Source organism: Candoia aspera, chromosome 1 (assembly GCF_035149785.1).
Source record: "Candoia aspera isolate rCanAsp1 chromosome 1, rCanAsp1.hap2, whole genome shotgun sequence".
NCBI classification, from domain to species: Eukaryota; Metazoa; Chordata; class Lepidosauria; order Squamata; family Boidae; genus Candoia; species Candoia aspera.
The window spans coordinates 318,073,388-318,086,929 of NC_086153.1; the positions used below are offsets into that span (position 1 = coordinate 318,073,388).

General features: G+C 41.4%; 1 protein-coding gene across 2 annotated transcripts; it reads right to left on the reverse strand.

The window, feature by feature from the left end:
- Positions 1-868: 868 nt before the first annotated feature.
- ZBTB1 (zinc finger and BTB domain containing 1) lies at positions 869-10,827 on the reverse strand. Of its 2 annotated transcripts, XM_063290428.1 has the most exons (3): positions 10,722-10,827; positions 6,765-6,903; positions 869-3,369 (listed from the first exon to the last, which is right to left on the reverse strand). In XM_063290428.1, the coding sequence occupies exon 3, from the start codon at positions 3,347-3,349 to the stop codon at positions 1,226-1,228; it is 2,124 nt and encodes a 707-aa protein (XP_063146498.1). In that variant the 5' UTR covers positions 3,350-3,369; positions 6,765-6,903; positions 10,722-10,827; the 3' UTR covers positions 869-1,225. The 2 variants fall into 2 exon arrangements, with proteins under 2 accessions (XP_063146498.1, XP_063146499.1); XM_063290429.1 differs by lacking the exon at positions 6,765-6,903 and having other exon boundaries at positions 10,726-10,810.
- Between the last annotated feature and the right edge of the window lie 2,715 nt (positions 10,828-13,542).

Sequence of the window (13,542 nt, forward strand, 5' to 3'; positions counted from 1 at the left end):
CTTTGTTCTGTCTTCCTTCATGACTGTTCCAAGACTCAGAAAAAATTGCTTCCAAAGACTGCTGGGAAGGATAAATATGAGCTTCATGGAGAAGATGCCCATTAATCTAGCACCTCAGAAAAGTCCTCTTCAATTAAAAAGATATTTTGCCTCATAGAGTAGAATAGAGTTGCTGCCTAGACAACTAGGCAAAGCCAAGTAGAGAAAAAGAAAACGTAGTGACTTTTTAAAAAAAATCTATTTACATGGGGGTAAACATGATTCCAAGTTGCATAAACCGTTAAATTAAATGGATGAATATCTACTTTTGGTTTCAAATTCACATGTAGCCCACCTTAAAATATCTGGAAGGCAACAGATTGCTTACCCCTGGTTTAGATTCTATTCCAGATATTTTATGGAATACTTTATGGGTACATTTATGGGAACTTCACATATTTTCTGCTGCAGCAGATCGTTAGAGCAGATTACAAAGATGTAAAATTACACAGGAAATACAAATATGTAAAATGATTCTGTAGCATGGATCTCGTTAAATTTGTAGTATTCCTCATTTCATCTCAAGATGCAGAAGTAACAAAATGCACTCATGTTGGGCGCATGAAACGCAAGTAACAGGATATCAAAGATAGCCTTATATGCTTGTAACACAAGCCAAAAAGCATAACCACTGCAATCCAATACTGCCCATGAATTTCTATAGACCTAAATATTGTGAATTCCGTTCTCAGTTGTAGCCAGTGATTATTTCTTGGCATTAGGCTATCCTTGCATATTTTAAAATCTATGTAATCTAAATTGTTCACAAGAAAAAATAAAAGGAAAAAATAAAACACACATAGAAATATAAAAACAGGCATTCCATGTTGATGGAACTGAGAAGCTGTTTAATAGAAGCTAGTGACTAAGGTAATACTACGGTGTGCTTTTAAAACTGAGAGTTTAAAATAATGACTTGAATAATCTGGTGAAGAAAACAAAAAGAACAAAAAGAAAACAAAAAAAATTAACATGAGACAAAAATAAAAATGCAATAATGAAATATTTGGTGCTGTTTATGCCATGTGCCGTAGTTTAAGACCTTATAATGAAGACATGATTCAGAGGTTCTTTAAAAAAACAGAGACATTTAAAAACAGGCTGTTCAATTTTTTATGCACTGTTTGCTTTGCTTTGGTGTTCCATCTGCTTTTGTTCTAGTTCTTGTCAAACATGCATTATGCGGTCATGTTCGTTTCAAATGCTTAGCATTATAATGGGATCTCATATCTTTCCTAAGATTAAATTTGGCTCCACAAACGCCACATGTATAGAGGTGAACATCCATATGCTGTTCAAGTTGTTCATTATTTGGAAAAATCTGAAAACAGACTTGGCAAATTGTCTCTCCAGGTGAGAGATGGGATATCATATGCCGGACATGATCATGTTTTCGGAAGTTTCCTTGGTCACAAATGGAGCAGACATACCTGGCCATGCCTTTGTGCATGTCATTGTGAAGGCGCAGCTGACGTTCTCTTAAAAACTGCTTTCCACATGTCTGACAAACAAATTGCTTTTCCTTGGTGTGCACAGTATAGTGTTCTCGCAAATGACACCGTTGATAAAACCCTTTCCCACAAAGATTGCAGAAATGCTTGCGTCTATGATCCCTTTCATTCTCTTCCATAATGGCATTCTTGAACAGATCTTGCTCCAGGCAACTGGACATATGTTCAACTACCAAATTCTCTGTTTCAAAACGTAATCCACAATTAGGACATCGGAAAGGGCATGCTGAATCCCTGTACAGTTGTTTTTTTGGAAGAGTGTTCATCTGAAAATGGCTGTCTCCAAACTCATCTAGCATGTCTACATACATCATTTCTTGATTTTCAGATTGTTCCTCAGGACTCTCTTCCAAGTCAATTTTCTCCTCCACGCTCCTCAAACCATTGGTGGTCAAGTCTTGGGGTTCTCCACAAGTCTGTGCATGATCCTGTAACTGCCGCCCTTTTACTAATATCTGGCCACATTTTCCACATGCACATATATTTTCTATGTGTTTGGATAAGTAATGAGAAGACAAATCTTCTTCCGTGATTGTCAGCCCACACAGTTCACAAGATGCATTTTCCGTCACCTCCTTGACAGCACTGACTTTATTTGCAAGGACTCTGGCGCTTCTAATATATTTTCTAGCCTGCTCATCAATAGGCATGTGGGGCTTTAAAAGAGCCTTTCTAACACTTCTATTTTCACTGACATCTTCCTCAATGTAGTACCTATAAACTGGTTCATCATCATCTAGTTCATCGTTATCGGTGGAATCATTGCCATCTGTTACCTTAACAATATTAAACTCTTTCAGGTCATCTGTAGGGTTATCATCTGGTTCCATTTTAACGATAATCCTTTTCCTTTCTGTGGCTCTACTTCGCTCTTCATTTAATGGCTCTGATGAGACACTCCTGCTTTTTCCACTTGTTACATTTGATGCTGGGGATGAAGACCTTTCAGCAGACTGGTCTGCACCTCCTTGATATTTGTCCAACTGGGAAACTGGCATTTTAGAAGTAGATTCCCTTTCACTGCTGTCCTTCTCAGACCCAAAATACCTGGCATTCTGATAGGAATGCCTATTAGTGCATGACATGATATGCTCATCTAATAGCCTCTCACAGCTGAAACTGAAGCCACAGCCATCACAGGTAAAACTTCTTCCAAAGCGCCGCGAATTGGACACTCTGTCTTTGGCTCCTGACAGTTTTGACACAGTGCTCCTTTTGCAGCTCTCCAAGGGTTGCTCAGAGAAACTGTTTACTTGCAAAGCTTCATCATCAACCTCTCTGCTCTGAGAGGTGCTCACAGTAGAACTTGGTGGCTCTGCACCCCACTTGCTTGCTTCGCTTTTGTTTTTAGCCAGTGTATCTTCATACATCCGTACACCAAAAATCATTTTGCTATTTTGAGTGCTGGAAGCAGAAGAAGAGCACTGTAAACCAGAGGAGTTTGTATCTTGTATATCTTCCAGACATTCTGGCACATTATAGAGCTGTAGGGAGTTCATAGCTACTTTAAATTGCTCAAAGTTAGTTGGGGCCGTCATGATTTTTCCCAAATACATAAACTGTAAAATGAGATCAAAGCACTCAGCTGTAATCTTCATGTTGCTGAGGTTCAACTGTGCTGTGCTGTGCTGCTGGCTCATAAAAAACATCCTAAAATAAGAGCTGCAGGCAGCCAGGACAGCCTTATGTGCCTGGAAGTAGATATCATCAATTGCAATACAGCAATCACAGAGAAATCCCCATTCTCTTTGGTTGTTCAATTGCTGAAGGACATAGTTGCTATGGCTAGTCCTTGCCATCTTGTGCTTGAATCACAATCCTGTGTCAATAGAAAGGGAGGAAAGAACAACTATTAGTTATGTTTAGGGAACTGACATAATCAGATTCCATCATACCATCATATGACCCTAGCCATTTACCACATTGCCAGAGATGACAACAAACAAAAGGATCCTCCATCTTGAACTTCAATCAAGAAGATCTTTGGGAAAAAGGCATGGGAGGAATCCTTTGACTTCCCATCCAAGGGAAGATCATTAGGAATTAAACTATTAAGGTTGCAATCCTAATATAGAACCTGGCTACACATTATACTTCACATTATATTCACACCATGTGAAAAGTAATCACACACTTTGCCTCTTGAGAATTTCCTGAGAGACTGGCTGAAAAAGCTGGAAAAGATTTCAGAAAACTGGAAGTATGTACTCAGGGTCTCAGATATCTTATATTTCTTCCTGTTTTTGTTTGTTTGTTTAGCAACTACACTTTCATAGGCATGGAGGCAGGGATGCCAAGGAAGATTAGGCAATAAGCAGAGAGATAAGATATTCTTATCCAAAGGAAGAAGCTGATACTGCAACTTTACCTACAATTTCTGTGATTTTTTTCTGCCTCTCCAGGGAGCCTTCAGATCTATACTAACAAAGTTTAGATTCAGTTTTAAGTGAAATATGTGGACAGCGCTTATTTCCAAAGAAGTATATTCAGAATTAGAATACTGTAGTATTAAACTACAGTTGAAGTGAAGCAAGCAGGAGATGAGAGTCCAAGAAGATCCCCAGATTGAGTCCTAGTCTTGAATGGGAAAGTGCATCTTCATCCAAAACTAAAAAAGGAAAATTCCCACATCTGAGGGCCCTTAAAATCCATAGCCACTCTAACTCAGTAGGATTAAGTTGGAATCAGTTTCTTCCCATCAAGACCTGCACAATACATCTCAGGGTCAATGTGTATTACCAGCATATGAATAATACTGAATCCCAAACCAACAGATGACCTCATCCAGCAGTTTCATGCAGATTTTACACAAGAGGAGAGATAGTATCAAACCCTGTGGCACCCCACATTGGAGAAGGTGAGAAGCAATCTCTCCCCATCCCCGTCAGCACCAACTAGAACAGGCCATGAAGGAAAGAGGAGAACCACTGTAAAACAGTGCCCCCCTCAGCAAAAATCTCAAACCTTGCAACTAGTCCAAAAGGATACCATGATCAAAAGCCACTGAGAGGTCAATGAGCACAAGAGTAGAAGCACTACCCCCATCCCAGCTCCACCAAAGTTCATAAAAAATGTGGCCAATGCTGTCTCTGCACTAAATCCCTAAAATTTCTTCCAAAATGGCTTACACGCAATATAAATAGCTATACATAAAAATAAAATATTATTTAAAAATAAGCAAGAAACTTCTAGAATCTTTCCCACAGGCAATGTTAGTGATGGTCAACTGAGCAGTCTACTGAAATGGTTGTTATTTGATCTCTCAATTTTGAGATTTGCTCCACAATTTACACTGATGGGCCTACTGGCCCTAACTAAACCAGCTTTCCCTAACTTGAGTCTTTCCTTATATTTGAGACTATAACTCCAATCATGCTGGCTGAGGTTGATAGGAATTGTAGCCCAAAACATTTCTAGGGATTCAGAACAGAGAAGCTGAACTAGGCAATAATGAATTCTATACCTGGGTCAGTGCATATCAGGTCTCACAACGTCTAAGCACAGGAAAAACATTTTACTTCTTTCTTTCCAGCCTCCTCAGCTTTTTCCCACCCACTTCCCATAATTCATTTCTCCATCCCTTCTCTCTTCAGAGCTATTTATGATTAACGTTACATAGCCCTGTTAATCTAAATTCCAGTATTTGTCGTCCTTAAAGCAGACTTTGTAAGCTTGGGTTGGGCATTCATTCACACTAAGCTTGTGTGTGTTTGTGTGTGTGTATGCACCCCCCACAAAACTCACTGTCTGTGTGTGTGTGTGTGTGTGTGTGTGTATGTATGTATGTATATGTGGCCCACAGTTGTCTTACCTCTGATTTAGAACATTCAATATACAGTACATATGATACTAATTATGGTTTGCCCTAAAAAGTGAGGAAACTTTGTTTTTGTTAGTGGATTAAGAGAGAGGAAATAAGTATATAGATCTGTGGGATGCCCTCAGTCAGAATGAGAACTGGAACATTTCTTCTTTGCTAAGGATACCCTTTGCTGACTTTTAGATTTCCTAAGCTCAAGCACTGCCAAAGCATGCACAAAATTCTTTATAGAGATTGCAGTATGTGGCTGAAGCTCTGCCTGAGCCATAGTACAATGCCTTCATAATCTCCAAAGTAGGCAGGCTTATGGCCAAAAGAAGGCATGACTAAATACTGGAAACACACCAATGTCTAAGTGATAGAGAACTGGCTTGTTAAAAAATAGGACTGAGGAGGAACTTGATAAGCAGCGTGGTATTAATTCAAAGAGTTTATCAATCCATGTTAGACATTTATAATGCACTGAGATACAGAAAGACATTCTCATAAGTCATCTGGCTTATTAAAAGAAAAAAAATGAATCTATTCTTCCTGAGCAGCTGTTACTGGTGTTGTTGTTGTTATTATAATTACATTTAAAAATAATAGGGCAGCCTTCCCCAGTCTGGGTGTTCTCCAGATGTGTGAACTTCAACTCCCAGAATTCTCAGCAATGGCTATACTGGCAGATGAATTCTGGGAGGAGGTTCACACATTTAGAGGACATCCCATTGGGAAAAGGCTGACTTAGTGCGTCGTATGAATCCAGAATCAGGGGCAAAGTGTGGCTGAAGTGAAGCACCACCGACTTCATGATCTTCAAAATGGGTATGAAAAACCTACAATCAGATTTACCAACAATTTTAAAGAACTGAAGTAAATTAGACAGTGGCAACATATGAGTGTAACTCATTTCAGTCATCCTGCTTCCTCAGTTGAAACTATTCCTTTTCCCTGAAGTAGAAAAACAATCTAAGCTGCTATATGGCGCCTACCCTTTTCCTCCAGCAGGGCTAGCAGCAGAGCAGGAAAGAGAGCAAGATGGATTTTGATCAGGAAAATGTTGCAGTAGGAGCAAAGCGTCAAACACCTTACCTTCCATGCCACTGCCTAAGTCCAATTCCACTTGCTTTCTGAAGCTGTCTTTGCTCTGTAATAAACTATGGTGGATGTAATCACAGATCCATCATCATGTCCTTATTGGCCCTTAGCTATTGTACTACAGTGGCTCAGCCTGAGCTAGTTGTCTGCACCACAGTATTACATGATGTTCACACAAGACAACAATTTTCACAGAAGTAAAGTTGCTTCTCCTTAAAGTTGTACAGGGGAGAAGAGGCAACTTGCCCCAAGAAGAGAGATGCTGGCATGATTCAATAAATCACTCAGTAAAACCATCCAAGCAAGCAACGTACCCTGTTCCTGCAGTTCTGCCTCATCTGACCTGCTTTCTAAACTTTGCTATCATCCTCGCAGGTCTCTTCTGCACTCCTTCCAGTCTGTCAACATCCTCCTAATCATGGGTGGGGAAGAGCTGTGGTGTTTTATCTGAGGCTTCTGTTAATGCATACATACAAAAACTTAAATTAATTATAAGGAAACTGTCTCAAATAGTGGGAATCTGCAAAGATTCCCAGACTCTCATATTTTCTCTTCTGCATCAGTTGCCTAAGCAGCAGTAGTAGTTTCAGTTCACATACTTCTCATGACATCATTGACTATAGTTTTCCAAGAATTCAGTGGAGGAGCAATGGACAAAGGCATACACATACATGCTAGATGTGGTAAGGAAGTCACAAAGAAAAACAAATTCTCCCTCAGAGAAATGTTCCAGAGAGAAATGAGTGATCTTTGTGCTATTTCTTTATCAACAATGTGGTCTTATGATGGTTTCCCTCATCCACTTCATCCTACCCACCTCTCCAACAATTTATGCAAGAAATTGTGTTGTTGTTTTTTTAAAAAAAGGGGGGATCTGGCCACAATATCTGCACAATTCCTTAAATGTGACAGCTCTGGCTGGCTTAATAGGCTACAACAGCACTGAAAAGATTTCCCAGGCTTGAGTAACCCACAAGACTACATATACTGACTAGAGGTTAAATGACCTAACTTTTTGTGGGAAATTAAGTCTAGAGAAATATTGAAAAAAGACAGTAAATGTTAATGATCAAAGAACACAGGATACAAGTTTTTAATTGCTTCAGTGCAGTGTAGTTGCTTCTTAAACTTCTGATAGTTCAGCTTCATCAGGTTTTATTAATGTACACTGAACCATCAAGGGGCAGCAGCAAAGACCCACACCATTTGGTTACTTCCCAAATATCAGCATATGATTTATTTTTCCATTATTCCACCTACTAAACAAGCCTTGTTATAACAGTGAATAATCTTATCAGACTTAACTATTGGAACATTAATTCACCTCTCATTAACTATTTATTTAAATTAGGAGGCTGGTGAAATATGAGTGGAAGGTCACAGATGTGGTGACGGCTGTTATCTTAGAACCAGTTGGATAATTTATGGAAGGTACATCTATCAGTCAGAGGGACGCGGTGGCGCTGCGGGTTAAACCGCTGAGCTGTCGATCGGAAGGTCGGCGGTTCGAAACCGCGCAGCGGGGTGAGCTCCCGTTGCTCGTCCCAGCTCCTGCACACCAAGCAGTTCGAAAACATGCAAATGTGAGTAGATTAATTGGTACCGCTTCGGCGGGAAGGTAACAGCGTTCCGTGAGTCATGCTGGCCACATGACCCGGAAGTGTCCTATGGACAACGCCGGCTCCAAGGCTTTGAGGCGGAGATGAGCGCCGCCCCCTGGAGTCGGACACGACTGGACTTTACGTCAAGGGAAACCTTTACCTTTACCTTTACATCTATCAGTGACTAGCTAAATCCAGTCTCTGACCACTGTGTGTCAATGGCTGAGGAAAGGCAACAACAGAATTCTAGAGAACTCAAAAGTTTTTATCTTCTGAAATGTGTTATCTGATATTGCATGATTGTGAATTCTGGATCCCCTTTCCTAGGGACTAACATGACTACCTTTGTGTTTTTGATTCATGGCTTATTTCATAAGGGCCCAATGCTTTGTAGACATTTCTGTAGCTCTCTAGATGAGTGGTCCTGCAGATGTTAAATTGCAACTCCCAGAATCCCTCATCACTGGCTATGCTCTCTTACTGGAGTTCAAAATCCCTGGAGGGTCACACAGTCATCTCTGTTCTAGTCAGATCTGATGGCCAATGGATGTTAGAAGTAATCATGCAAGGCTGATTTTGGTAAAGACATGTTCCATTAAAAATACGTGTTTACAGATTAACACCTATAACTAAGAAAACAGCACCAACAAATCCAACAATGGATTGTAGATTGTACAGTGTCTATAAACAATGTGCTAGAAAACCAACTACTGTACAGAAGTCTATTTTAGAAATTGGAAGTAAAAATCAATCAAAATAATTAATGCATTAATAATAATGTAATTCAAACAGATTGTCACAGCTTTCTAAGAAATTCTTTTCAATCCAAAGGCCAAACAAAGGTCAAAACCGCTGGATACATAGATTGAGGACTCTAAGATAACTTGGAAGAATATTACCTTTAAGTTAGCTATACTTGAGAATAGATGCCAGTCATTTGATAATGCTGGACCATAATGTTTATCATGGTTGATGACTTCGTATGTTAGTGAATCCAACTAATTGTGGTTTATTCACTAAACAGTAGGTAAGCAAACTATGGGTTAGTGAGCAGGTAAACCAAGGGTATCTGTCCTTGTAGATCAGAACTAGACCTGCATCAACTCTTTCAGCTGGAATTGTCAGAAATTGAATCTAGTCTTCTATATGGAACCTATGTAATTTGCTACTGAATTAAGGTCCCTTCCTTGCCACATTTTTGTGGTATCATATAACCAAGTATTTTCCATCTGAAATGAATGTTCAGATTTCCATAAAAATTCAAATGCTGTGCAAACTAAGGGTAACTAAATTTGAATAATAAACAAACAAACAAACATTTTGAAATACACATTTGTCAGCTGTCTGAGATAAGCCAGATCAGAAAACTGGCTTACACAATGACTACTGGAACACTACTTTATTGTTGTAGGGTATAATACCAGAATTTTGAAAGCCTGAGTTTCGCTCTCCCCCTTGTAATACCAAGGGTCATCAAGGAAGGGGAATCCTTCGTTTCTTTTTCACTGCCCCCTCCCTTTCAGAGCTTAGCTATTGAATACTTTCTTCAAGGCCATCATCATAATCCTCTACATTCGAACTCTTCCCTGTACAGAAGTGATGTGTATACACTGGGCAATTTTGTCAAATGTCAGTATTACTTATGTCCTTCACTGTCGCCTTCTCAGCTCTTGGAGACTGAAACGACGAAACGTTTCTAAGTTTCATCTCCAATGAAAATGTCACCCACTACGGAGCATCCAAGAAGTGGGGGGGGGGGTTGTATTCTCCATGAAGTGATGCCAGGATTTCATTTAAATTCAAAGACAACAAAAACCAAAAACTAAAGCAGTTTCAATAGACACCTGAGTAGAGGGAAAGTACTGAACACGAAGAATATAAAAATTTTAACCAACCGCTATTTAAGACACCTATAAAGTTATACAGTATTCTTAAATTGCACGCCCGTTACAGACAGCATGAGAGATGCCAGGCAGCGTTCTTCCGATTTTTGCTGATTTATCTACTTATTTCTAAACACCAACGAAGTGCATCAGCAAGTGAGGGACACGACGAGTGTAGCGTTTTATAAACGGCAGCGTTTCAGTCAAGCCGCTGGCGACTGCAACGCTCCCACGCGCTGCACAGACTCTGCTCCTCTTCCCGACCCCAGATACAACTTTTGTCGGCGCTTAGCGCTGGAAGGAAAACGTCCGCCCGGCTTTGCAGTTTTCCGTTCTTCTCCAGCAAGAAAGCTGATGGCGGTGCAAGACGCCAGCCACATGGCTGCAATAATCGGGGGAGGAGAAGCAACGGCAGCCCTGAATCGCAGCTAGGAGTGGCTTCCGCTGGAAAGCCCCACCACTAGGTCGGGCGGGCGGGCTGGCGCCGCCTTTCCTTCTGGCGCTCGGTGCAAGAGAGGGCCGAGACCAGGGAAAGTTCCCCGGCGCCTCGCTTTCCTAAGCGCGGGCGAAGGCAGAGGCATATTGCCAGCCATTTTTCCCCTCCAGCTGTCGGCCACGCTGCTCTGCTCCTGCCCGAGAGCCTTCCCGCCACCCCTCCGCTCTGCATCCGAGGCCTGGGGTCGTCGCAGCGCCCAGCTTTCGATTCCCGCGCAACAGAGATCACCTCCCGGGCCTACCCCATTCCCTGCCTGAGGAGGCATTGCGCTGGCGGGCCTCGCGCCCCCACTTACCGCGGCCAAAGCGTTGGGGAGGTCTCGGAGGGCCACCGGAGAGAGGCCTCGGCTGCTCTGCCGGCGCGGCCGCCGCCTCCTCCTGCTGCAGCAACAAAGGACTTCCGCCCCCGGCCGCGCCTGCTGCTGCTGCTGCTCTCTTGCTGCAGAAGAAACTCCGGCTTTGCCGCGACCGCACTGAGCCGGACCCCTCCCCCCGGCTGGCGGCCAGCGAGCGGCGCCTGGCCCTGCTTGCTGCGGCTGGTGCGGTCGTGGCCAATGCACAGGCGCGGCGCGGCGGGCGTTTTTCTCCTGCTCGTCGCTGTTTTCTCTGCCCTTTCCTGCAGGCCACGGGGCAATCGGCCGGCCCTCGGCGTATCAGCAGGAAGCAGCCCGGTGCCATCCCGTTGTCTGCAGTCTTTCATTCGCGCCGCCAAGACGGGAGGCGAGCGTGGCTTCATCCGCGGGGCCAGGGCCTATGCTTCTTCGGCTGCGCCAGCAGTCAGGATTTGAGAAGCAAGAGGCCTCCCCGTTTGCGTCGTGCCCAAGAATGGCCGCTACTCATATTTAGTTAGAGAAACGTGACGTTTCTCAACGTATTTACTAATTCCATCACTTAGTAAAAACCATATTGAGTTATACGAAAATATGATTGGATCTGCACCTTGAACTCTTCGTTGAACTATGGTTCACTTAATAAATCACCATTGGTTGGGTCCAGACAAAATGGTACAGTATTAATCATGTTTAACGAATTACAATGATTGAATTGACATAACAAGGTAAGCCAAACCAAAATTTACATTTTAGCATATGTGAACTGGATTTATCAATCCTGAATTTATCTCATCCAGGCTGAAAATGTTTGGGAGCCTCTCCCATGCTCCCCCTTTCTGTAATAAATGTATATTCTGGCTCTCCAAAATGTTGGTGTTGACTTTTTCTCCTTGCTGCCCTGTAAGTATAGTAACTGGTCTGGGCACCTTTGGAAGGAAGAATGACACAAATAATTATTACATATATTGTTCTCCTTTTCTTACAAATCAAGCTGGCATATGTAGTTTTATCTGATTTTATCTCCACAATCACCATGTGAACAAGAGAAGAACTGACCCATTGTCACACAGTGAACTCCACAGTTGGGTGGAGACTTCAACCTAAGTTATGTAGTTGCACTTTTTAATCATTACTCTGTATTGGCTCGCTGCCCTACAGAGATGTAATAAAATGCGCTTGGAACTCCTTTCTAGACAATTCCATGTGCAAAACTCACTTTTTCTTTTGAATCTTTGGCACAACCTAGGCATAGAATTCTCACTGAAAGTGGGTCCCACTAAGAGTGTATGATACTCTGCTACTGTATTAAATAACTTGTTGCCCAATGCAGATTGTGTATGTGTGCGTGTGCATGTGCAAGTGCAAATGTTGAAAGCAGTGACTGAAAGAAAATTCATGATCAATACTAACAAAGAAACAAAGGGAATTTACAGCAATCATTTCCAATCTAAGGCTTTACAGTTCCCTCTTCCACCTTTCCTCTAGTCACCAAGGCTGTCTTTTTCAGAGACTGGAAAGACCAGATTTCGAACCAGATGTAGCAAATCATTTTGGGGGAGGACTGCAGTGAGAGGGACAATGATACAAAGTGTGTAGAGAAAGGGATTTTTTGGGTTTTGGACAAGACAGTTAGGGGTAGGGGGTCCTTTTACTTTACTATATTAAATCTATTTTATGGTTTACACTAAGTTGTCTAGTGTTCAATAGTTATGGTTGAACCAGGGCCTGCATAAAAGAAAATTCATCCCCATAGTCTCAGGGTTCCCATCCCTGTCTTAGTTCTGACTTTATTAAATCTTTATCTCCATTTTCTGGGTTCACGTAACATACTTAACTATATGGGCTGGTTTTGCACAATACACTAGGCTAAAATGCAGTTAACTGTAGTCTGTTGTTGACCTTTCCGGTTCTTTCAATAGGAGGAAAATAAATGATAAGAACCTACACCGTTGGAAGAATGTAACCTACTCCAGCTGTTTCCTGCAGTGCTGTTTGAATACAATGTACACAATTTGGTTTATTCTATTACCTGAATATCAAAACAAGTCTTCTTCCTCAGTAGTAGACACAAATTAACCTTACCCCATTTCCCCCTTGCTTGCAATCCATTTCTGCAATCATCATACTCAAGTGATAAAATCATTTTTCCTTCAGGAAGACATCAGTGGAAACCTTTTCATAAGATATCTTAGTTTTCAAAACACTTGAGATTATTTTGTCCTCTTAATTTTCTTCAAATGGAATAGTCTTAACATTTGATGCCCCATCTGCAGCCTAAAGTGTTATAGGCCCCACCAACTTGAAGTGATATAGGTCAGGCAATAAGAACATAAGAGCTTTGCTGGATCAAGTCATGGGCTCATATAATCCAGCATTCTGTGTTGCAGGGTGGTTAAATGGATGCATTTGAGAAGCTCACAAGCTTTGTCTTGAATCTCACTGCACTGAGTTTCTATGATCTAAAATTCACAGTCTGAGTGAGGAAGAAAAACATCTCTCCATGTGACCTATACTATGCATGATTTTAAATATATATATTTGTTGGCATGCATGTAGAACCTCATTTCTTTCTCCATGATGTACCTGTCCTCTAACCCTTGACCACTAAGATTGCTCAGTGGCTTTTGGTGAAGGACCTCATCAAAACCTTTTTGAAAGCCCAACATCTGTTGAGTTTCTCTTGTCTACATGTTAAAAAAATTCTAGGTTAATGAGATAAAATTTACATTTATGAAAACCATATTGGCTCCTTTTCAAGACTTATACTACCATGATTTTGCT